The sequence below is a fragment of the Anoplolepis gracilipes genome, chromosome 10 (assembly GCF_047496725.1).
Source record: "Anoplolepis gracilipes chromosome 10, ASM4749672v1, whole genome shotgun sequence".
Classification (NCBI taxonomy): Eukaryota; Metazoa; Arthropoda; class Insecta; order Hymenoptera; family Formicidae; genus Anoplolepis; species Anoplolepis gracilipes.
Window position 1 is genome coordinate 8870624 of NC_132979.1, and position 27966 is coordinate 8898589.

Consider the following 27966-nt stretch of genomic DNA (forward strand, 5'->3'; position numbering starts at 1 on the left):
AGTCGGTAATGTAGGACGACATCGTATAATGCACTTTTGTGTGCAGGTAAAGTGGGTTAATTTGAGTAGAAAAGTCTTGTAGTCTCTACGTTACAATTTTCGCAATAATTAATAAAAAAATTGATTAAAAAAGATCGATTAATTCGCGTATGTAGCGCGCAGTTCTTCTCTCTCCAGAATGTCTGGAGATATGTGTCGTGCAAACTAGACATAGTATATAGTCCCCTTAAGGAAATCCCGCACTACCAACCGAGTTCTGACCTAATAAAACAATATATTTGCTTAATATAAAAGTTGCAATTTATACGCATAAAGTAAAATAGGTTCTCCTGGGACAGAATTGCATGAAAGAATATTTTTAAACCTTTAGAAATGAGCTTAAAAAAGCCTAGGTAAAAAAATTGCAGAAAATGTGCGGTCGTCTTTAATTACAATAGATGTGTCCCTTCACACATGTACACGCTTCATTGTATGCGTGTAAAATAGATTACCTTTTACATATGTGCAAACTAGTTGAAAATATATTATCTTTATGTATATACTTTCTATATATAAAAATGAAAACTTTATACATAAGAAGTTAGCAATCTAGTAATATATAGAAGTTTATGGTTATGTCTTTCCCCACCAAAGAAATTTGATGAATCTGTCTATAAGACCGTGGTTAATATATTATGTATGGCTTGCATCTCCAGACATTCTGAAGAGAGAAGAACTGCGCGCTACACACGCGAATTAATCGATCTTTTTTAATCAATTTTTTATTAATTATTGCGAAAATCATAACGTAGAGACTACAAGACTTTTCTACTCAAATTAACCCACTTTACCTGCACACAAAAGTGTATTATACGGACATTCATATATAAGATATCTGTATATAAGATCTATGGTAAAAAACAATGTGCACGTGAATAATATATAGATTGTGAAGTGGATACGTATATATACATAATATAAGATAATTATTAAAATTTAATATACAATTTTTAAAGCAAGAGAAGATATAGTAAATATATATTTGCATCGTTTCGGTGACTCTTTAAGTTGAAATAGTGACAAGTGATAGCAGGTTTATAATTTTATAATTTTTCTAGTTTTTATTAGAATTTTTTATGATTCTTTCTATTACATTCTTCTTTTTATTTGATTGTTTTTCCATTAAAATATTAAAATAAAAAATTTTTTAAGGAATTGATAATATTTACATTATTGCTTTCGATATACATTATACTTCGTATCACATTGGTTTTTTTATCGAAAAAATATTGAAATTATTTATTTACAAAAAATTTTATAATTTAATCGTAAGAAATATTGAGATTGGCCATAAAAATCTTATATTTATTATATTCTTTATAAAGAAAGAAATACCGTTTATGTGTGTGTATGAAAAAAAGTAATTTGTAATTCTTAAAGCGGACCCAAGTTTCGAAGAATTGTCTGAGAAAGAATTGATTCGATTAAAACGCGTGCATTACTCAGAAGATTTATAAGAACAAGACAAAATCTACATTTGATCTGCTAACTAAGGATTGTGTGAAAGCTAATTGAACGCAAGCATCTAAAAGAAGAAAGTTACTATGTTAAGAACACTATTATATGTTATATATAGTTTGAAAATCTTAATACTAGCCGTCGCGCTCTTATCAGAGGATCTAAAGAATCGTGTAGCTTCATCCAGTCTTCAGGAAGAGTGTCTTTTCATGTGCCCAAATAAAAGCATCTCGCAGGTAAAAGATTTCTTTGATGAAAATAATTGATTATTATTGTAGCTATTATAAATTACTTATGTAACTAAAGAGCTTAATGTTTTAAGAAATTTTATAAAATTTGTCAATTTTGTGTCAAATATTTAAAAATACAGAATTAAAATACAAATAATTGGAAATATAAAATTAATTTAAAAGTACAAAATTATACTTACAATTAGTTAAGCCAATATATTAAAAATTTTAATTAATTAAAACAATAAAAGAACTATTGACGCCTTGTCGCAGTAATCAGTGTGCAAACATTATCATCACTGTTAACAGTAAAAGAAATCTAGACGTTTCGATTCGCTTCACGATCTTATTGATGGATCAAACAATAAGTTACATTGACGAAGCGCAACTAAATTACAAAGAGAGTAATACATAAATCAATGTGAAATCATGGATACTCAGTTTTATCGTACGCTTCTCAAATTAAACTATAGTTATCTTTACATCTTGCCATGTTGATTTGTATGACTTTTCATGTGCTTAGTGCTTGCTTAATATGCAAGAGTGCAAGTATTGTTCTGTTTTATTACAATTCTCAAGCTCCAATTTTCTAACATTGTGGACATTTGTTATTATATTAGTTAGAGAGAGAGAGAGAGAGAGTTCGGACTTTATTTTATTTATTTATTTTTTTACACTTACCATGTTCATATTCTGCTTTGCAATATAACATCTATTCTGCTAATTTGCGAGATTGATAACAGAAATAGCTGCAAAAGTTTAAACTGCGATAAAACTGGGTATTTGTTATGATCATACTGATTTATGTATTACTCTTTGTACATAATTTAACTGTGTCTCGTCAATGTAACTTACTGCTTGATCCATAAGGATCCGAAGCAGATCAAAATGTTTAGTTAATTTATTTCCCGTGTTAACAGTGATAATGTTTGCGTACTAATTACTGTGACAGGCTCCATTGATCTCCAACATTGTTTTAATTTATTTATATTTTTTGAGCCTCTTATAAATTGTACATTCTTTTTAGTTTTTGTATTTTTGAAAACTTTAACTTAATAAGCGTTTTGAATGTTTTAATTGTTATATTTAAGAATAGAAATTATTAACATTAATGATTCTGTCAATTCCGTCATTTTTAATCTGCTTTATGAATATGTACATACGATGATACTTTTGCTGATTTATTAATATGATTATTCTGTAATTTCTAAAACATTTTTATTCTTATAAATATTTATTTCTATTTTTCAATTTTTATATAAAACTCATAGCAGATTATTTTTTAACTATACTTATATTAATTTAATAAACTTAACAGAAAATTATCTTTTTTTATAATAAATCTACTAGAATATTATAATTAGAAAAATTGTTTTTCTTTTCTTTCTTCTTTATTTTTCGTCTCCTTTAATTTATTTGTAAATTAACATAAACTATCAGACAAACTGTCAAAATTCGCATAACAATTTGATATCTACAAGCGACAGGAATGAAGCAAATCGCAGCGCATACAAACGAGATATTAACATCGCGGAAAAGAGGCCTCAATACTTCGATATATTCGAGGTCGAGATTTTACGCACTTTTTAAGAAGGGATTCGAGCATCCACACTAGTGCATACTAAAGGCTGCTACGTAAAGATATCTAAATAAAAAGGAATCATATAAACATTTTAAGTAATTAAAATTCGTGACATATTTTTCCGTCATTTTTTTAGTAGAACATACATTATTCATCATTAAATTGTTTATATATTACTTCATCGTACTTATATACTTTATATATAGCAGCCTTTAAGGAGGAATTTGAGAAAAATAAAAAATTGTGGAATTGATTGGAACTTTGAGAAATTGTTTCTTTTTAATATAATAAAGTTATATAAAAAAATTCACAATTTTTTACCACATAGTTTAATTGTTATTAATTTTTAAAGTTGACATTATTTTATTATAACAAAGAGAAATGCATTGAGCTAGGTTTGATATAAATTAACTACGTAATTATCGAGAAATCAATTAAAGTGTTGAAGAATGTTCACAAATGACGCTTGGTGACATTGTGCGGACGTAACAACTCTGTAGAAAATTAGTATTATATTATATTATAAAATTAGTATTATATTATATTATTATATTTATTCTCCTCATTCTGTTCTAATAAACTCTGGTCTTGCGTTTTTTTATTACTCGAAATTTTTTTATTGCTCAATCGAAGTTTTTAACTGCTCATTCTTTCATCATATGTCTTTTTAGTTACAATTTTTCCTTTCCATCTATATCTGGCTTGTTTTGACATTTGGTAAACGTTTCAAAACAGTTTGTTACGGTGTTGTCACGTCTATCACGTTAAATAATATAATAATTCTTTTATCGTAAATAATGATAAAATAATTGAATAAATACACATATATTAATTTATTATATATGTTTTTACATTATAATTATCCAACATTAACTCATAAAATAAAATTTTTATTTCACAGATTTTTTGTCGTGCAGCTAAAACAGTTGTACTTTCAATACTAAAAATATTGTATCGCGCTAATAAATAACGTTAAAATTTAGTATTATATATTATTAAAAAAATAAAATAGATTTTTTTGGATTTATTCATTATTAATCTTACTGTCGACAACGATAAATATATTTTATAACGTCTGCATTTGCAAATACGCGATTTTATTATATTGTATTAACTTTTTGCTACGACAATCTATTCAATTCCTCCTTAATATGCACTAGTGTGATGTAATGCGGATGAGCAAATTCACTAAAAAGGGATCTAATAAAATACTATTAAATATCAAAACAGAATCATTATGATCGAAGATTCAGAGAAACTTCACATTGCATGTCAATTGTATAAATTAACCGGGTCAATATATATAGTTTAATCAACAACATATAGCCAGCATTCGCTCCCTCAAATTTATATATGATTTAACATTCCATGTATGTCAAACAATATATAGAGGCGTGATAAACTATTATCTCTGAAAGTATAGTTATAATAAAAAATGTTTTAGATAAAAGTTGTTTGCCTCGAAAAGGAAAAAAAGATAGGGAAATTAGTGAAAGTGTATATACATGTTAAAATCTTATGGACTTTGTTTTTTAAAAGCAACTATTCTAGATTTTTTTATATAAATCGATTTCTCGCATATTTTACGAAAAAAGTTATAAGGATATGATGATCAAATAGTTTACGAGATATTTCATACTTTGATTTGACATAATTTTGCATAAACTGTAAAATATCTCAAAACAATATGTTTTCTTTACATCAATTAATTTCTCATTATTTTGTGTATAAAAGTATTAAGGTAAAATAATACAAAAATGAATATTTTATGAAAGAAAATAATCATGGAGTCCCAGACGTAAGAAAAAAATTAGAGTGGTTCTATTTAAAAAAACTAAGTTAACTTTTATACGACCTTGAAACGTACATTTAAGGTTAAACTAATATCTTCTAGTAATCACGATGTAAAAATTTGTAATTGCATTCTTTTTATTTACAACCAGAAAATTCTGTATTTGTAATAAAAATTTCAATTTTATTTTATTATTTTTGTGAACTTTACACGAAAATTGATCTTAAAGAGAAAGAAACTTGATTTAAAAAAAATTATATATTAGCGGACTTATCCCCCACAAATAAACTTTGACTGTACTATTTCGATGAGATAATATATTTACAACCTGTACAATGTATATGTTATCAACAGGATATCCCAACATCGGAAAACAAGGATTATTACATGATACAAAATCTCGAATCTGATCAGTATCAGTATCATTCTGACAATCTAATTGTGAGAAATAAAGTCGATGAAAGTTTACTTACAAATATATCTACAATTCCAAAACCTAGTGGTAAGTGCGAGAAAATGCGTATATAAAATATTAGAAAAATAAAATTAAATCACAAAAAATTATAAGAATAATTTATAACTTATCAACAAATTTAAAAGAATAAAAATTAATTGTAAAGAAATATCTTTTAATAGTAAGAAGAATATAAATATAAAATTCGTTGAAAAGAGAGAGAGAGAGAGAGAGAGAGAGGCGCATTATACGCATATTGAACGCAAAATAGTTTAACATTGAACCGTCAATTTTGTTATTTTATTAGCTACAGTATTTCTAAACAATCGCAAAAATCTTGGACTTTTAAATGCTTAATATTTAATAATAAAAAACTTCAAAAAATTTTTTAAAACTGTTGAAAAATTATCTTTGTTTAGAAAGTTATCTCCTTGTATGGCAAATAAAAAAATTAATATTATGTAATTAAAAGCTATTTAAGAGCTTCCGAATTTTTCAAATTAAAAATTTTGAACTCATTATTCAAAAATTTTAATTTTTTTAGTGTTTTTCAATTTTTATAAGTTTTTTGTTACGAAATAGAAAGTTTAAACTATATAGATTTTAGAAGGTTTTAAATAGCTTCCAATTCTATCAAGCACAAATCAATATTTTTATTTTTAAGTAGAAATTAATTGAATTTTGCTACAAAAAAAAAATTATGTTTTAGATGTAAGACTAAGATTTTTTCATTTGTAAACTTTCTTAATTTTATAATATATTTTTATATCTTATGTAATTTTTTCTATTTTGATGAGAAATAGATAGCTGAATAGAAGCTGAAAATTTTCTATTCTGTTATAATACATTTGTTTATGTTGAGAATTTAAGAATTTATGTTCTTAAAAAAACACAGACTATTTTATATTATTTGATTATTTTAAAAATTAACATAGGCGTTATTTTTTATACTTTAGAATTTGTTTATTTTTCTTCCTTTTCTAATTTTTTATTCCTTTTGTTCATTTAAAAATTTTTCTCATATACTATTGTATTTCTTATTATTAAGTAGCAATTGTAAAATTACTTTATTTTTTCAATTATTGAGAGACAGACTTACAGAAATTTACATAATTATGTCAATACATGTATGTCATACATGTATGATCTTAAAATCTCTAGAAAGCGTTACTAGCAAGCCAACATTTCCTAGAGCATTTGTGCATTTCAAGCAAATATCAGAGGACATTTCGATAACATTCAGGTAAAGAATTTTTTAGTCTTAGCTCATATTTTATCATTTTTTTTAACTTTCTCAATATAAAACTCTAATTTTGTTATAATTCTCTAAAAATATAAAAGCTACAATATCTTTTCGATAAATAAAAAAAGTTTATGGAGTGATTTGAGTTGTCTAACGCGTACTGGTCTTGTAAATCGTTTCCAATCAATTTCTTGCTTACTATTGAATATGAATAATATTTCATTTAAAAATATTAAATAAATGAGCAATAAAAAATATCAACGAAAATTATCAGATTATCTCTTGTTTTGTTTGTTATGAACATTTAAAATAAAGGCCCACTTATACATATCCGTTCTGTATCCATACCCTGCATGTCAGTGCACGGATGCTAGATTCGATTCCATATGATTAAAAGTAAGTATGTATTTACACTATTTATCCGTACCGTCAGTGTCCATACCGACATCGTTTTCATGGAACGGACGGCATTGAACGTAACAAGACGGACAAATATAAATACACGTCCGTATAATATCCGTGTAGCGTTCAATTTCAGCAATGCTATAATAAATAAATATTATTTTATAAATAAATATTTAAGTTCATTATAAACATTTTATTTTAAGAAAAAGTACAATTCTATGATTATTAAGAAAGACAGTAGACATAAATTAAATTCTTTCATTTTGCCATATAAGAGATCCAGCTGAAGAGTTAAAAAATTTTGTAAAAGTTTCTCTTACTGTAAATGCTACTCGCGTACTATTTCCACAAACACTTATATTTTGCAATGCTGTATGATCTTCAGCCTTGTTATTATCTTCTAAATTAATAGTATGATTTTTATCAATTTCTTTAATAAAATTATGTAATACACACGTTGCAAGTATAATAAAATCAGCATAGTCGGGTTTGACGCTATGACAGCTAAGTCATCTTCTTATAGATTTGCCATAATTACGTACGTCTGAAGACTGAAGTTGTTTCAAAAAATTCACGGATGTGATTCGGATATGTGTAAACAATCAAATCCGATTTTGCCGGTACGGTAGGGATACGGCACGGATACGGAATGGATATGTATAAATGGACCTTTAAGGTCTATTTATAACTTTTGAACTAATTTAGTTGATTTTTAATGATACAGTTTTATTTCATTTTTCTACATAAAAATAAGTTTATTATGAAAAATTTTACATTAATTTTATGTATATATTATGTATGTACATATTATAATTACTATAAAATTTAAATCAATACTTTCTTAGAAAACTCAAGTTTTATTTTTTTCTTAAATCATCATCATTTTTTCTTAATTTTTTCATATTGCTGCATTTTTATAACTCATGCTTAATAATGTTTGTTACCATCTACATAGTTTGTCACATATAGCAGTAAAAGTTGCTAAAAACTTGCACAGTATAAATCATTTTCTTTTGACATATATTGTAGAGGATAAAATTTTAATACACACTTTTACTGACCTCGAACTAACTTAATACATTTTTATATTTAACGCGAATGGCATGGAAAATTTGTGAAAGAAAGGAATTGTAAAGTTTGCGAGACGCAATAAAATAATAGAAATATAATATAAATATATAAATTTATATGTGAGCAATTTTTAATTCTTTTTAAAAAAAACTTTAAAAAAAATGCAAAAATTATTATATAAATTTATAATTATTTATATTATATAAATTATTATATAAATTTTTGAATTCTTTCTATTATTTTTATATAAATTTATATAAAGATTTTTTAAATTTATTTTTCTTTTATTTATCTAAATTTTATTTTTTCTAGAAGAAACAATGCAAAAATGATTCTTTTATTTTTTTAAATTATTATTTAAATTAATTTTCTTATATACAAACGAATAAAAAGATTGTGTATATAAGAATATAACATATGCATATATATGTATGTATACAGAACATCCCATTTTAACTTTGACACTGAAATATCTCGAAATGTACAAAAGATACGGAAAAATGTTTCAAACAAACGTTGTAAGGTTTGATAGGGGACATAAGAGACTACTATTGTTTTGACCTTGGGTGGCGCCGACAAGGTCAGGTCAAGGTCACTTTGAATTTTTTAAATGGAACTTTCTAGATTTTATTACGCATTATTATAGCTCTTCTTGAGACTTTTCCAAAACACTGTAATTTAATACACTTTAGATCAGTTTTGAAGTTATCAATATTTATATGGTAATACCCAGCCAATGAAGATTGGCGGTAATACCCAGCCAATGAAGATTGGCGACCAGGTAAACTCTACGTGGTATACCTTGAGTAATGCTAATGTCGGCGGTACTGTAACTTTCAAGTATATAACTCGAAAAGTGCTTAATGAAAAATATTTAATTATAGTGTTTTGGAAAGATTTCGAAGTAAGCTATAAGAATATGTAATGAAAAGTAGAAAGTTCCATTTAAGAAATTGAAGGTGACCTTTACATGACCTCCAGATGACTATTCAAGGTTAAACAAATGGCATCATCTTATGGTTCCTGTTGAACTTTTATTTGAAACATTTTTCTTTGAAATCTATTTTTCAAGAAATATTTGAGGTCTTCATTTAAAATGGAACAGTCTGTATACATACAGGGTGTCCCCGAATTGGCGGATCAACTCTCGTGAGTAGATAGAGCGTTTTAAACTGAAAAAAAAATCTTATATTATTTTGCTAAATTCGCAATAATTAATGAGATATAAATTAATAAAGATCGGCCAATCCGTGCCAGTATAAGCGCGCGGCGCGAAGAAATCTCCCAGTTGTTACTTAATACTAGGCACGCGGCAAGACATAAACGCAGAGCGCACTGTACGTGTCTCTTTCAGTACGTCCTCTGTACGTCCTTTGTACGTTCTTTGTAGAGCGCTTTGCCTACTGTCTCATCGCACGCCTAGTATCAAGTAACAAGTAGGAGGCTTCTTCGCGCCGCGCGCTTATCCTAGCACGTATTGGCCGATCTTTATTAATTTATATCTCATTAATTATTGCGAATTTAGCAAAATGATATAAGATTTTTCTCTTCAGTTTAACACGCTCTATCTAACCACGAGAGTTGATCCGCCAATTCAGGGACACCCTGTATACATATGTATATGTGTACACACACACACGCACGCACGCACGCACGCACGCACGCACGCACGCACGCACGCACGCACGCACGCACGCACGCACGCACGCACGCACGCACGCACGCACGCACGCACGCACGCACGCACGCACGCACGCACGCACGCACGCACGCACGCACGCACGCACGCACGCACGCACGCACGCACGCACGCACGCACGCACGCACGCACGCACGCACGCACGCACGCACGCACGCACGCACGCACGCACGCACGCACGCACATATATATATACACATGTAAATATATTTTAGGTAAAAGTGCATAAAAGGTAACACCTCACGGATTTTATCGCTACTTAAATATATTATAGGGAGGGGTGTTCTGAGTAATTTTCCGCAAGATTTAAGTGGGACGGCATTGGTTTAGGAGATATAACAAAATGAAATTTCATATTTTTCATGCTATTCCTTTGGTTTTATAAACTGATAATACCAACAGTGAGATTTGTTTACTTCCTACTAATTTGTACGACACAGAAAAAGTTTTTGTTTACGTTATTTGAGGGATATATATACTGTTGAATGAACCACTTGGTATTAATTTTTATTAATGATATATATTTTCAATATTTTCATAACATATACACACACACATACACATGAGGGAGATGCAAGGAGGGCCTTTGGCCCCCCTTCTCGCACCCACCCCGTCCACTTCACTTCGCGTAGAAAGTTGCAAACCCATGTGAACTTTGCTTTGTCTTACAACGTATATCCGAAGCGAGGTGGACGGGTGTGCGTGTCGCGTGCGCGTGCGTGTGCGTGTGCATGTGCGTGCGTGTGTGTGTGTATGTGTGTGTGTGTGTGTTTGTGTGTGTGTATGTGTGTGTGTGTGTTATGAAAATATTGAAAATATATATCATTAATAAAAATTAATATCAAGTGGTTTATTCAACAGAAAATCGCATGTTAAATAAATAAATTTGCAGTAATACATTGAACTTTGACAACATATGTGTCGCATACATTAGTAGGACGTAAACAAACCTCACTGTTGGTATTATCAGTTTATAAAACCGAAGGAATAGCATGAAAAATATGAAATTTTATTTTGTTATATCTCCTAAACCAATGCCGTCCCCCACTTAATTCTTGCAGAGAATTACTCAGAACAATTCCCCGAACAATATATGTAAGTAGCAAGAAAATCGGAGAGGTGTTACCTTTTATGCACTTTTACTATATTTTATATATAATTATATAAATTTATATTTTATTATACATATAAGTTTCATTTTCCAAATTCTTTTCTTTATAGATGGAACCGACCTGAATTTATAAACGAGATGATAGAAAAATATACAGTTCAATATTGGTATATTGAAAATTTTAAGGCGTTTCAAGTCTCTGATAATATTCCAGCTACAAATCTGGAGTACTCGGTACATAATTTAAAAAAAGGCCCAACGTATTATTTTCAAGTACGAGCGCATACTAAAATTGATGTTGGGCCTTACACAGATCTAATCAATGTATCGACCACGCATGAGAATCCGATACCACAATTATTGATCACCTCGTCAAACGGCATGATAAAATCAGATATGGACTTATTCAATTTTCAAATGATAAATGAAGAATATGATAACATTAAAGAAATCGTTTATTCGGTATTCGAAGCTAGAGTTTATTGGATTGATAAAATGCAAAACCTAATATTAAAACTAGGAAACAATGACATTAAGAAGATAACTAAACTTGACATTACTGCGCATAATCTCTGTATCGATTGGGTAGCAAGAAATCTTTATTGGATACAAAATAGTAACCTAATGACAAGTAGCATTATGAAACTAGACATAACAATGTGGGAGATTGGACAAGTCAAATATGATTATATTTTAAATATAACTAAGGCTAAATTTTTGAATGTACTGCCGTCTATGGGGTACGTTGACTTTTATTTACTTGAAAAAATTAATTTGTTTTTTTTAAGATTTGCATTGTTTAATTATTTTTCTATAATTAAATACGATTTTTAACTTCTGAATAGTCCCTACCTCTGATTTTGATGAAATTTTGTGTGCACGAAATGAGGTTTGTAATTGTACGATTCCACGTAAATTTATAATTTTCGTTACGAAAGGTCCACTTCCCATTGCACAGTGCTTCAATTAGAAATAGATTGGACTAGATTATTCTTTTTGAAACATGAGTGCAGTGAAAGGGGCGGAACCATTGCTTCGTTTACTCGTTTTTTGTGAGATTGTACAATATAAAGTTCTATATAGATTTCTAATCTGTGATAGGAACTATTATCACGATTTTCAATTGAAAATCATAAATTATAAAATCATAAATAAATTGATAGAATTGAAAGAACTTTAAATAATCACATATTTTAGTTTTTATTATACAATTACAATAAGAATACTAACAATTATAATGAAAATAATGCGTATATTTTGCAGACTTTTTTATTGGATGGAATCTATTTCAAATGATCAATATATGGTAATGCAATCAGACCTTGATGGGAAAAACGTACAACCTTTTTTGAGAAACGAAAACGATACATGCTTTTGTCAATACAAATTATTAGAATTATCCTCTATGCAAGTTGACAACACAAATATTGAAAACCCACTAATGTATTGGACATGGAAAAATCATTTAATTGTAGCAGACATTTACGGTTGTAGATGTAATATGATTTTAAGCGCTGAAAATAACAAAATATTTTTCGAGTATTTAGCCATTGACATGACAAACATTTATATGTACAATATAAAAGAGCAAGTAATTTATATGTTAAAAAAGAAATATGTATTTTTAGAAAACAAAGAAAATGCATTCAAACATATCCAAATAATCCATATCAAAGTAAACGATTTATTTATTAATAACATATATCGAGTTATAGCTGCTGATTCTTCTTTGCAACCATATCCTTCGAATATGTGTATGATACCTAATATAGAAGGTAATACAAAAAATAATCTTGAAAGTTTTATAATGACACAAAATAATATAATAACGGAAATAACTACAAACAGTATCGTTTTGAAACTTCCAAAACCTGTTCCTAAATACGAATGTAAAAAGTACAATTTACCTACCACTATATATAGTATCTCCTTAAATTGGGAATCTACGCAATACACGTACTTTATACCATACGAACGTTATCACATAATTCAGAATTTAACATCATGCACAAAGTATACATTGACTTTGAGGTTGCAAAATTTTTACGTTTTCATGTTATCGCACAGCTCGATATTCGACATGAAAACATTCTTAAGAACTAATCCAGACAAGCTTAAAGAGCCAGAAAATGTGACTGTTCAAGTTTTAACTCCTACTTTATTGGCAGTCTATTGGATGCCACCCAAGGAAAACTGCACACCGGTGAGCTACGAGGTGCATTGGAAGTTAGTTTCTTCTTCGAATGATGCTCAACAAATAGACAGACAATTACATCAATATAATTACACTATTATCAATAAGCCCGAACGTACGGAAAACGGCAAATTTTTTACGAAAATTCAACCATTGTTGTCGGGCGAGAAATATTTGATATATGTTCGTGTGTATCCGGTCAACTTTAGCAATGCCTACAGTGACAGTTTAAATAAAACTTTCTACATGTATTCGGAACCAAATAATTTAACTTTGAGCGGGGTCAGTATAAATAGTATGACTATCTCGTGGATCCCTAACGTCAATCTAACAATTCATTACGTATTGGAATACAAAAATGCTACAATGCAAGAGTGGCAAATAGCGGACAACATCGAGATGAATAATAATGAAATAATGTATTATATAGAAAACTTGCTGTCACGAACTCTGTACAAGTTTCGTTTGATCCTGAAGTATCCCGAGTATAAAGAAGACTTTATATGGCCATCTGATAAAAGATTTACTTTTACAACGCTTGGTAAGTAGATAAAATAAAGATTGATATCATATTTTAGATATACATATAAGAATGTTTTTTTTTTAAAACTTGAAAATTAGCAATTAAATGATAGAAATTTTATAATAAAGTTCTAAGTAAAAGTGTATAAAAAGTACTTTAATAAAAGAAAATTTAAACTGTACTCTTATGTAATAAAGATGATAATCTGACTGCTCCTGGGAGACCTACAATAACGAAACTTCAGAGTCTCATGTATCAATTAAACTGGGAACCTGCGCAATCTCATTATTCACAAGTGACTTTATATCGACTAGAGGGTTTAATCATTGAAAATAATTACAAAGACGGTCACCAGATTGACAAAAACAAACATTGGAATTTATATTATAATGGAAGAAATAATTACTGGATTATTACCAGAAATATTACCAGATATATTACCAGAAATATGAATCAGAAGTATCTATTTCGCGTACAAGCTAAAAACAGTTACGGTTTTAGCGCATGGAGTGAATTAAGTGCAGCCATTGATTTAACAGAATCTGCCAAAATATTAACTACCATTAATGAATATTATTTACCATTAATGATAATCCTTATCGCTATTGTTATTGTAATCTGTGTTTGTTGCTTTTATTATTGTAAGTATGTACAAATTTCTTTAATTATAAATTGTTTTTGTATAGTGTATTTCTGAAAAATTAGTTTAGTTATTAAAAATAATTTAAATTTTAAAATATTATAAAATAGATATATTAAATAATATTAAATAGATGTATTTTAATTTTATTCAACAGTATATCGACAATATAAAGAAGGTAATGAAGTTATATCTTCAATAATTCCTGATATCGAATTAGCGACTTTATATGAAATACCTCGCGGAAATGTTCAATTCAACACGCTATATATTTCTATGTTGCAATATAATCCAGATAAATTTGCATTAACTACAATCAAAACACAACAAATTACTCTGATAAAATTTATAGGCAGCGGGGCATTCGGAAAGGTAAAACACCCTATTTTTTTCTAAATGTATTGTAAAGATTTTTATTAACTTTTTAATTAGAAAATATTAAAGACATTTTTTGATATAAATAGTTTAAAGAATCAACATTTCAAACAAAAAATACCAATATAAACATTTTTTTAACATACGATTTATTTTACGATTATTAATTATTTTACTAATTTAATTTTTTAATATTAATTTATTTTAAAATATTTGGCAGGTATATCAAGGAATCGTCAAAAATTTAGAAGGATTGGACACAACGCCCGTCGCCATTAAAAGACTACGAAATAATGCTTCCGAGCAAGAGAGGAAGAAATTCTTGGATGAAGCCAAGATTATGAGCCAATTTCGTCACAAACATGTGCTGAGATTGCTGGGCATCTGTTTAGATGGAGATTCACCATTACTCATATTGGAATTAATGGAAGCTGATTTATTAGAATATTTGAAAGAAATTCGGACATTGCAACCGTCAGAACCACATGCTCTGCGTCTGCTAGACTTGCTCGCAATGTGCGAAGATGTCGCGCGAGGTTGTTGCTATCTGGAACAATTGCACTTTGTGCATAGAGATCTTGCCTGTCGAAATTGCTTAATATCCACGAGGGATCGCAAAAATCGTGTTGTAAAAATCGGCGATTTTGGATTAACTAGAGATATTTACACGAATGATTATTACCGCATGGTAAATGCAATTATTTGAAAAATATTTTTTGAAACTTTTTTTCTATTTTACATTGTAAAACTATGACACAGTTTGAGTCTAAATAAAAATGTAAAAAATTAAGTTATTTTTTATTTATGTACGTATAGAGAAAAAAAGAATTAAATTAATTTACTTTGTATATAACACATCCTTGCTATAATTATGTTGGACGATGTTTTTGAAAAAAATAGTTAAGGAGATGCTGGAGTACCGACATCTAACCTAAGATAACAATATATTTGCTTAATATAAAAAGTTGCAATTTATACACTTAAAATACAATAAAATAGGTTTGCGAGGTAAGAATTGCATGAAAAAACTTTTAGAAATGAGTTTAGAAGCTTAGGTAAAAAACATTTTGTTGAGTAAAATGTTACTGCACATTTTATTCAATAAAATGTTTTTATTAAAATAAAAGTTCTTTCATGCAATTCTTACCTCGCAAACCTATTTTGTTTTAAGTGTATAAATTGCAACTTTTTTATATTAAGCAAATATATTGTTATGTTAGGTTAGAACATCCTCTTCAACATCCTCTTAAATGTGTTAAAATTATGTTTCAGAAAGGAAAAGGTCCGCTCCCTGTTCGCTGGATGGCACCGGAATCTATAATAGACGGAATATTTTCTTCACAAAGCGATGTTTGGGCATTCGGAGTGTTAATGTGGGAAATTACATCATTGGGTGAGCAACCCTATTCTGCCAGAACTAATCTCGAAGCATGGCAATATGTGCGTGCAGGGGGTAGGTTGCCAAAACCTTCGAATTGTCCATTGATGTTGTATCAGTTGATGATGCGTTGCTGGAGTTCAGCGGACAACAGACCAACCTTCAAAGTTTGTGTCGAAAATATTGGAGTTCTAAAAAGTGACACAGAAGATATGGAATTGAACCCGATAAACATTATCTGGCCGACAATGGTAAGTAATGATTTTATATTAATTTATACGGTAATTATGCACATTAAGGGCGACCTCACTGATTTCAATGACCTTGATATATGTTGTCAAGGACACTATTCTGAGAAACGTACAAAAAGTTTTAATCGTCGCTCGTCATTTATTAAAAAGTTTTTTACAATAAAAGTTTAATGAATATTATCATTCTTAAAGTGTAATAATTTTGATTTGCTTTTGCAAAAAATAGCAAAAATATGGGTGGGAGAGCTCACATTTATAGTATTTTACGCGAAAAAAAACTAAAATTCATAAACATCATTTATTAAAAAGTTTTTTACAACAAAAGTTTAATGAATATTATCATTCTTAAAGTGTAATAATTTTGATTTTCTGTTGCAAAAAATAGCACACACACGCGCAGGGGAGGGTGCAAGGGAGACCTTCGAGCCCCCCCCTCCCGCACTCACCCCGCCGGTAGGGGTACCCTGGGCAAAAGTGCACAAAAGTACGGTGCGTACTTTGTTCATAATAAATTACGACTTAACTGACATAGTTATTTCTTGATAAAGTACGCACCGTACTTTTGTGCACTTCTGCCCAGAGCACCCCTACCAGGGCGGGTGTGTGTGTGTGTGTGTGTGTGTGTGTGTGTGTGTGTGCGCCTACAGCGAAGAAGTTCAAAAATTACAAATAATTCGTGAAAACTTCGTCTATTAATAATTTTTTGTACGTTACTCAAAATAGTGTCCTTGATAACATATATCAAGGTCATTGAAATCGGTGAGGTCGCCCTTATTGTGCATAATTACCATTTATACTATTAGTTATATTATTATTAAGGTATTATTTTACATAAAATTAATTAGTTGTAATAATAACTAAATTAAGGCGGTCCTCTATAGTTAAATAACAACAATTTACAAATTGGCTAATGAGGGCCCAAGCTCAGTTATTAGTGAGCGCATTTAGTCAAACGACGACTAGCTCAGTAATTACCAACCGTAGACTAGAGTTAAATCACGACTTTAATTGGGATAATGTAGAAATATTAGATATCGAAAAGTTTTATAAGAAAAGATTATTATCAGAAATGATTTACATTAATAGACAAAAAAATAATCTTAATTTACAGACAGATACCGATTGTTTACACGCAACTTACAAGGACATGAAACAACCTATTAAAAATTTGATGGTTTTATTTTTATATTAAGGTTAGTCTTGTTTCGACTGTGGATCACTAAACATCACATTAGAAGTAATTGTAATTGTCAAGCATTGATATCCTTGGATATTGAGGTATTGACAATTTTATTTATCTGACACATTACCCACCGGACTCAATTTTTAATTCCATCTTATACAGACTAATACGCGCTACACCTCCTGGCTTTTCACCTAGAGAAGAGCGTTTTGTTGTTAATCTTCACCTTTTTGGCTGTTGGTGTCTAACCGATATGACAATACCATCGGATTAGTTTTAATTTAATTTTAATTTAATTTAATTTTAATGGTACTGCGTTAAATATGTTGCGTTTTTATTTTTATTTTTAGTTATATACAGGGTGTCCCATAACTCGCGAACCATCCGTCAGGTAAGGTAGAGTAGGTTAAACTGAGTAAAAAAGTTATGTACCATTTTGCAATTTTTGCAATAGTTAATAAAATATTAATTATAAGAGATCAGCCAATCGGCGCCCGGCAAGAGCGCGCGGCACGAAGAAGCCTCCCATTGTTACTTGATACTAGGCGCGTCGACGAAGCGGTGAGAGGAACGCTTTGCATTGACAACCTGAAGAGTCATTCCTCAAGAGTCGTTCCTCTCACCGTTTCGTCGGCACGCCTAGTATCAAGTAACAGTAGAAGGCTTCTTCGTGTCGCGCGTCGCTGATCTCTTATAATTAATATTGCATTAACTATTGCGAAAATTGCAAAATGGTAGATAACTTTTTTACTCAATTTAACCTACTCTACCTGCACCTGACGGGTGATTCGCGAGTTATGGGACACCCTGTATAATTGCGCTGAAGATGGTCAAAAAATTGACCAAAACGTTTGTATTTGGATAGTTAGATTAGAAAAGTATTTAATAATAAAAATAAATAAAGTTGTGCGCTCACTAATAACTGAGCTTGGGCCCTCATTAGCCAATTTGTAAATTGTTGTTATTTAATTAGTTTTAATGTGCACATATCACTATATAGAAAAATAATCTGTACAAAATTTTTATAAACTTGTAGAATATGTATTTACAGTTATACAATTGTTATATTAATACATTACAATTATACAATTTACACTCATTTACAATTATACAATTTGTACTCTTTCTCGCCAGCTTGTTTTTTTATACTTAATGTATTTATAAATAATTTATTTTATTATTTTTTATATGATTAAAACAATTATCGTTTGCATGTATTGTAAAAGATACAATGTGTTTTCTTAAAATTTTTACAATGTTATGTAACATATTATAAATAAAAGATTTTAAATTATTTTAAAATTATGTGTAATTGATAGTAAGATCTTTTGCAAATTAAATATTACGAGTATGCAAATTGATAATGTTTAAAATATTAATAATAAAACTGTTTATTTGAATTTATACATTATTCACATTAAAAGTTTTGTCTTTTTAATGTAGTTTATTTTTCTAACGATAATTAAAATTATGATTTACATTGAGTTTATCAAATACATTACTCACTTTTTACATCATTATATATTATTACTAGTTAAAGAAAAAACTTTTACTTTTTACACAGCTTTTCTGTTCTACTATTATAATTAATTTGTAAATGATATAGTTTGCAATTTCTATATAGGTATGTGTATTTAAACATAAAAATGACATAATTATGTATAGAGTACAATATCACATAAGCAATATACAACTATACTATTGCTTTTATTAATTACAAAGAGATATATTTTTCTTAAATTGGATAAAGAATTTGTAAGTAATAAAGTTTTTGAATAATCTTGTAAATTATTATTTTGTGTAGAAAGCTCTTGAAAGCCCAACAATTTCAGAGAAAATCGTATCGTCTGACTTTTCTACCAACAGTCAAACCGGAATCATAACTTACCAAATATAAACAGAATCAAGTGAGTATAAAGATTGTGAAGAAGTGTGCAATTTATTAAACTAATTGCAAAGACAACGTAAAAACACAAGATAAATTTTTATTATAAAAAATTTTTACTATAAACGGAAATAATTTAATGGAAAATTATGTAAAAATTGTTGTTAGGTCTTGAAGACAGAGTAAAAACATCGCAGTTATTTGCACAAAAAAACTTTTTCTTTATTCTATTTGGTACATACATAAAAAATTATTCGCTCAACAGACGGATGTGCATATCCCAGGAAAAAATGAAAAAGATCTTATTATATATGCGTTGATAACATTATATATATTTATATCTCATAAGATCTATTTTTATATCTTATCAGATCTTCAAAGATCTAGTGTTAATTTTGAATAAAAAATCAAAGTTATATTCATTAAGATCCAACTATAGGTGACCTAAAATCTAATTGAATATTTTATTAAATATAAAGAAATTAGATTTAAAATCTACAAGGATATAACTATATCTACGAACATCTACTTTGATATTAACAAAATTAAAATATTTAATATTAGATCTACATATATATAATAATGTAAAAGTATATCTATATATACATGTACAAAAATTTTTACCTAAATTGACTTGAGATCTATAGAGATATAATAATATCAAAATAGATCTACTAGAATAAAGTAATATGAAAAATTTTAATATTATAGATATATTGAGATGTGAATATATCTTACTTAGCTTATTTAAACATGTTTAAATAATGCTAAATAAATAAATTTATTTACATCACAAAATATATGATAATAAAATTTATATACACATTATTAAGACTGTACCCAGGTAGCACATGTTCGTTTTATAAACGTTTTCTAAACGTATCTAATATTTTTCGTCAAGCACCAATAAGAAATGTTTCAACAGAAACATTTTTAAAATCATGGTTTAAAAAACGTATTTTTTATGTTTCTATAAATAGAACAAAAATTAATTTTTTAATTCAAAATTATATATATACACATTATTAAGACTGTACTTATTAAGACGATTCCCAGATAGCACAGACAATTAAAAGATAACGAAAAGATGTCATTTTTAAGTTATCTTTCTGACAAGGCTAAAAGATGCCTAAAAGAATATCTTTCTACCTACAAAAAAAGTCATTTTTTAAAATATGTGTCTTCTAAAAGTCATAATTAATTTTAGTCGACAAAAAGATGTCTTTTTGATCATCTTTTCGACAAGACAAAAAAGATCTATTTTATAATATACGTGTTCTTTTGTTTGCCGCTACGTGGCGTGTTCAAACTTAAATAACTCGTATTCAAGTTTTCATAACATGTATATAAAGCCTAAAAGAACAGGTACTAAAACTATAATTTAAATTATGTCTTTTTTGTCAATTTGACTTCTGATGTAATCTCAACAAGAGATTCAGAACATGATAAAAATAGATGGATTATATCCATATATGCATTATTTTATTGAATCTGTGAATAAACAAATTTTTCACAAATAAAGGAAAAAACTGTATTTTGACAGTTTCTTAAACTTTTTTTTTGTTAGAAAATGACGTTTCCCTTAACGTTTTTTAAATGGACATTTTAACCAATCAGAAACGTTTTCAAAAGCCGGTTCTAAAACGTTTCGCAGAAACATTTGTGAAACGTTTTTTAAACGAATATGTGTTATTTGGGTACTTATTAAGACAATCCCCAGATAGTACAGAAAACTAAAAGATGACGAAAAGATGTCTTTTTTAAGTTATTTTTCTGACAAGGTTAAAAGATATTTAAAAGGATATCTTTCTACCTACAAAAAAAGTCATCTTTTGAAAGATGTTTAAAAGATGTCTTCTAAAAGTCATCAAAGACTACAAAGGGTGCGTTCGGGGAACTCGATATCACATTACCAACGCAAACGCTACCAAAAATGTTTGCGGAGCCAATAGCGTGATAGCGGTAGCAAGCTTTATGAACAGCAATAGCGTAGCATATTACCAATTTTAAACCTAACCAAATACTATTTCACATTTTAGGTATGATTTACTAATATTAATGATTTTTCTTTTTGGAAGAAAAAAAGTTATATTTTGATATAAATATTTATAAAATATTTAAATAATTATTATAAATATCTTGTAAATATTTTATAAATATTGTCATATTTATCTAAATATTGATATATATCGCTGAATTTTTCTTTATTACGCATTATGCCGGTCAGTTATAATAATTGGTTATGCTGAACACTATGGTGCGTTTGGGAAACTCGCTATCGCACTACCAACGCAAACGCTATCGACACACTACCTCGGAAGGAATAACGTTGGTTGCGCAAAATGATGACGTAAAACATTAGCATCAGTGGGGTGGGAGTCTATTGATCACGTCGCCAATTGGCCAGTTTAAAATGAGACTCTCTGATTGGTTAATCGTTGCTGATGACCCTAGGCATCAGTCGATATAAGTGGCTGTGGTCAATCGTGACGTGGTCAAACGGGACGCTCCCGCATCAGTGACGTCACGGTAGTATAGGTAGTGCTACTAGCTAACTCCCCGAACAGTGATAGCATTAAATAGCGCTAGGCAGTGTCTCCCCAAACGCCACCCGTAGTGAATAACAGGTACTACTAAATATGAAATATAAAATAAAATAAACAGGTTTAGAATAGACATAAAGAGCTACAAAAAAAATATAAAAAATAAAACCGTAAAAAATCGTATATAAGATGTAATAACACTTGTGTAAACTTTTTTTTGAGACCCGCTCTCTTCAACTCTCCACTCACTCCACTACTCGATATCGTGTAGTGAGTGAAGAGTTGAAGAGAGCAGACCTCAAAAAGTTTACACAAGTGTTATTACATCTTATATACGATTTTTTTCGGTATTATTTTTTTATACCTTTGTAGTCTTTATATATTACATCTTATGAAAACTTGAATACGAGTTATAGTTAAGTGCACGCCACGTAGCGGCAAACAATGGAACACGTATTTTATAAAATAGATCTTTTTTGTCTTGTCGAAAAGATGACTAAAAAGATGACCAAAAAGACATCTTTTCGTCGACTAAAATTAATTATAACTTTTAGCCTCCTGGAAGGTGTAAGTACAGTTGACTTTAAAAAAGTTATAAAAGCTAAGAAAAGAAAGTCTGAAGGTGATACAAAAAAGAAAACCATGAAGAACAAAGTATTTTTGAAACCAAGTACTAGTGATCTCATTTGCACTAACAAATACGCCGTACTAACTGACAAGGAAAACGACAATGACATGGATTATATTTCCGATAACGAAGAAGAAAGCAATCAAGAGCAATATACTAACAAAAATAAAAACACAAAAACTAAACGACCACCACCTCTAGTTATACATGAAAAAGTCGAAATACATGCAGAATTTATGAAGGCTTTAAAGAGAACACTATTAAAGAGAATTATCATATCAAATATCATGAGGAATTTACGGAAGTATTTACGACAAATTATGAACAATACTCACTATTAAAGGAAAAATGGCTGCAAAATAAAAAAAGCTTTCACACATACACAGATAAAGCTGACAAAAGAAGAACATTCGTTATTAAGAGTCTTCATTGTCAAACTGCTATTAACGAAATCAAACAAGATTTGGAATCAAAGGACTATCAAGTGGTTAATCTCAATACAATGAAAAATACCAAACAAACTAAATACATGGTTACACTCATGGCCAACATACAAATTAAGAAATTAAACCAACAGGTTAAGTATATATGCAGCACTAGAATTTCTTGGGAACAATATATTAACAACCCATACAGCACTGAAAGATTGCAAAAATATCTCATTGCAATATTATAATATTGCAAAATGATTGCGTAATATAGTTGCAACATGGATGCAATGTCATAGTAAAGTAAAATTTCCGCCTTTAGCAAGATTTCACTGTAATATCATAGTCATGTTGCAGCGCAATGTATATATAACAATGGTTAAAAATTATTTTTCTCTTATTAAATATATTATATTATTAAATATAATATATATATATATATATATATATTATATTTAATAATATATGTTATATATATTACTATATTTTATTAAATATATTATATATTATTAAATATCATTTGAAGTACATTTGATATATAAATATAAAAACAAATTTTATATATATTTTAATATAATGTAATTTTATTACTTTACATAAACTTATACATATATATATATATATATATATATATATATATAAATTATAAAATCTTTATAAACTTTAAACTTTTAAATTTTAAAACAAAAACTTTTAAACTTATATATTTTGCACTTTATATTATGCAGGTGATCTGTTTTCCTCATCCATTTGAGCACGTTTGCTAAAATTTGAAAAAAAGGAAAGAATATATATAAGTTATGGCATTCTAATACATGTTTAATTAAAAGACATTATACTGTAATTTTATTAAAAAATAAATATTTTACAATGAGATATTTAATTTATACGTCAAATATTTTAGAATATAAAGTTACAATATCTAATAAAGATTATTTAATTTTTTTTCCAATTAATGTATCTAAATGCTCTTATATACTGACCAAATGACCAAAAGAATAAAAATTTCTATAAAAAATTAATATATACGGTATTTAAAAAAAATGACTTTGATGTTAAAATTTATATAAAAAATGGATTTCAAAAATCTGTTTCACAATGTTTTTTTATCTCTTACAAAATCATATAAATCCATATAATTGATTTTTAGAAAAAAATGAATATTATTCTTTAAAATGTTTAATACGCTTGAGTTAAATAAACAACTTATATCAATAATTATATATATATATAGAGTATATATCCATTAAATTACAATATATGACATGAGCCAAATATATAAATATTTAAATGATTTATAGCTTAATATATTTATAGCTTAATATTGCTTGATGGTTGATTACGAATATGACCAATTATAACATTCTTAAGATGATTAATGTATATTCCATATTAAATTTGAATACAAAAAGGAAAAAAAATAGAAATTAGAGTCTAAACCACATACAATAATATATGTAATATAGGAATAGTTCACAGACTTACCAAATGATGATGCACTACAATAAATAAAATATTAAGACAGCAGTCTGTAAAACTGATGGTGTCTGTAAAAGGAAATAAAAATTAGAATTAAAATGAAATTGCTAATAATATACAAAGCTATCTTACAATTTCACTAATGGAAATGGTAATTATATAAAAATTGAGAAGAATCTTAGTATTGCAATAAAAATTAATAAATATCCATTAAATTTATTGAATGCTTATTCTCACTGGATTTTTAAAATATAGAAGTACAAAACTATTTCTTATCCCAATATGTTTAATATTTAAAACAAATAAAATAGACATTAAAATCCATGGTAACGAAAATATTGACTACGAAAATTTATTATTGTAATAATTAATCAAAAAAATGTTGATAAACGCATGCATGTTTTAAAGTACTGAAGAAAGAAAAATTTATTTATAGACAACTATTAAATTGTCAATGAAATTTTACACTTTTCCTGAGCTCATGAGGAAAGAAAAAACTAGATCATCATAATCAACTCTCAGAAAATACCCAGAGGGCACATGTCCCTAAAAGATGACTTAAACATGACTTAAAGACGTCTCATTATTTTTTAGATATCTTTAAGATGTTTTTTAGCCTTTCTGTACCGTATGGGTATAATATAAAATATAATATAACCTTAAAGTAGTAGTTGCTTAATAATTGATAAATAATTTTATTTACCTAATATAGTATCTTCTAATCACAATAATAATGCACTTACTACACTTAAAACCACTTCCTTATTGTAATATAACTCAAAACTAATAATCAACACGCGATCACAGTATAAGTAAGAACAGTAGGTACACTCTGTGTCGGTGCCTTTGATCTTTATGACAACCATCCGCCATGTTGTTGATTGTACAAGGGTGCTTTAATTTGAATAAAGCTGGAATCACACGACGTAAGTTTTTCTGTATGAATGCTTGTATGCTACGCTGCTGTGCTTGCACCTATGCATGCCAAACGCCTCAGTGAATTGAGCGCGGTAGACTAGCCAGTATGATTTCTGTGTTTGCTCCAGTGCATTATTTCGTACATTATTTCATGCTTGCTTCCTTGCATACACCAATCAGCGTGTCGGAAATTCAACGCAATCTTCATTGAGGTGTTAATATGTCAAATGTCATTTTAGTAACCTATATGTCAATATGTCGTGGACTAAAGATTAATAAATAATAATATTAATAAATCAATAAAAAGTGGAAGCAAATGCAACCATTCTTCGTCGTCGCAAAATTTCATTTAAATACAAAAGTTGCTGTTCATCCATATTATACATTGACATGTTGATATGTCATATGCTATAAAATACTATTTATACGTCTGACGTCTTCATACAGCGCTCCATACAACAAATCAAGCAGCGTACAGCGTACAAAGCTAGCATACAAGAAAATCATACAGAAAAACATACGTCGTGTGACTCCAGCTTAATGAGCGCGGTAGACTAGCCAGTATGATTTCTGTGTTTGCTCCGGTGCATAACCTTTTGCGGCAGTCAGACGGCAAGCGGGAAACTTTTCTCGCGTATGTCTGTAACACCAAATGCACATGCGCATATACTAGAGGGGCTCTTGAACAGAGGGTGCGTTCCTTTCGGACGCTTACACGCTTAAAGCGCTTATAAGCATTGCTTACGCTATTCCATTTGGAGTTATAAGCGCTTATAAACGCATTAATGACGTCACTGTGACGTCATAACTCGTGCTCACAAATGCTTATTTTATCGAGGTAGGGCAGCAAAAGCGTGAGCGCTTACAGCGCGTGAGCGTTCATATGGAACGCACCCGTGGCGCGCATGGTGAATAGAAAAATGGATTTAAATTGTAATGTGATTAATATATGATTAATAACTGAAATGTGATTTAAATTGTACATCGATATATGATGGTAAAATCTTTTCTACGTAATTCTTTAGGCGTAATATTGCAGTTTTTTCGCGATACTTATTAAGAATTAAAAGAATGTTTTCTACTTCTGTATTAAGTTTTAAAGAATCTCCATCGTCATCAAACAATATTTCGAACATTATTACAATTAGCGAACACAAAAGAACAATCTGTTTTTCCGCCATTTTGACATGCTCACGATGCTCATGCACCTAAAAGGAACAACTTTCCGTTTGCAATTTTAAGCGCTTAAGCAGCAAACGGAACGATTGAAAATAGCGCTTATAAGCGTGAGCGCTTATAGCGCGTGAGCGTTCATATGGAACGCACCCAGAGAGTCACGAAAGCTGTTCTCGTCGCTCATTCGTGGCTACCACGAATTTCAGCCTAAATTATAGCTCTGTTTTGCTATAGCGACTGCGCCGGCAGTTGCTATTATTTAGAAGAGAAGAAAAAAAGGATTTTCTTTGCAAAGTAAGGTAAGATAATTTTTTAAATATTATTTTTGTTAAAGATGCGATATACTTTCCAACGTGCCACGCACTTCCACAAGTTCTCATTCAACGATTTATATCCATGAGGATAAAACAAAGGTAGTTGGGCAACAACAAATAAAGAGAAAAATAAAATATAATCAGTCTTCTCTAGCAAAAGTATGGGATCATGATACCTTGCAGAAAATTTTGTCATTTCCGAAAAACATAAGAAATAATAGTCAAACTATTATAATGTAATATAGAATGTGATATTGAACTTTAAAATTTAATGTATTTCTATGTTATGAATTTTATTTTATTTTATTTTATGTTAATATGTAATTTTATAGACAAATATATAGATATATATATTTTAATGGCCCGAATTAAATGTACAATATGATTTTCTAAAGGAGACTGATCAAATGTATGTTCTCGTAATGAATTAAATGAATTAGTATCAAGGAACGATTTCAACACATCATTAGTAATATATGTTTTATAAAATTTTTTAGTTATAAATCCATTTGTGCTTACATGAATTGCATGTCTTAATATTCTTTCGCATTTATTACAAATTGTAATAACGTCTTTTGATGGTTGTATTAATGCTTCTTGTTTAATATTTTTTACAGAAATCAAATTATTATTATTAGTGACCCTTTTATCATGGTATTATTTATTATTAAAAAAGGACATTTTAATGTAAAATATAATAAATTCGATGACTGTTTTTATTAAACATATATAGCTGTGTAATATTAGCAATCAGAGATATTAGAATATGAGCTCCTGCCCACTGGACGCGGAAATACTTGCCGCGCGGCAAAAAATAACGCGATAGCCAATAAATTCATCAGTTATAATAAATTAATTGACTATCGCGTTCTCTTTTGTCGCGCGGCCAGCATTTCCGCGTCCGCTGAGTAGGAGTTCTATTTCGTATTAAACGCCATTACGCACGCGCATCATTCCATCTAATAGA

General features: G+C 28.9%; 2 protein-coding genes across 8 annotated transcripts in view; one reads left to right on the forward strand and one right to left on the reverse strand.

The window, feature by feature from the left end:
• LOC140669943 (serine/threonine-protein kinase dyf-5) overlaps positions 1-25487 on the reverse strand; it is a 39234-nt gene extending 13747 nt beyond the window's left edge. The window contains exons 1-2 of the mRNA XM_072900180.1: positions 25295-25487; positions 24598-24659 (exon numbers count right to left, since the gene is read on the reverse strand). The gene's annotated coding sequence lies outside the window, so the exon portion shown is untranslated. The remainder of the gene's footprint in view (positions 1-24597; positions 24660-25294) is intronic.
• On the forward strand, positions 699-27038 carry LOC140669941 (proto-oncogene tyrosine-protein kinase ROS-like). 7 transcript variants are annotated; one of them, XM_072900178.1, is made up of 12 exons: positions 699-1072; positions 1420-1733; positions 5456-5603; positions 6717-6798; positions 11195-11824; positions 12348-13819; positions 13999-14442; positions 14599-14813; positions 15037-15504; positions 16089-16445; positions 19433-19535; positions 27020-27038. In XM_072900178.1, the coding sequence occupies exons 2-11, from the start codon at positions 1584-1586 to the stop codon at positions 19523-19525; spliced, it is 4059 nt and encodes a 1352-aa protein (XP_072756279.1). In that variant the 5' UTR covers positions 699-1072; positions 1420-1583; the 3' UTR covers positions 19526-19535; positions 27020-27038. The 7 variants fall into 7 exon arrangements, with proteins under 7 accessions (XP_072756279.1, XP_072756277.1, XP_072756278.1 ...); XM_072900176.1 differs by lacking the exon at positions 27020-27038 and adding an exon at positions 22611-22827; XM_072900177.1 differs by lacking the exon at positions 27020-27038 and adding an exon at positions 19682-19957.
• The last annotated feature ends 928 nt before the right edge of the window (positions 27039-27966 follow it).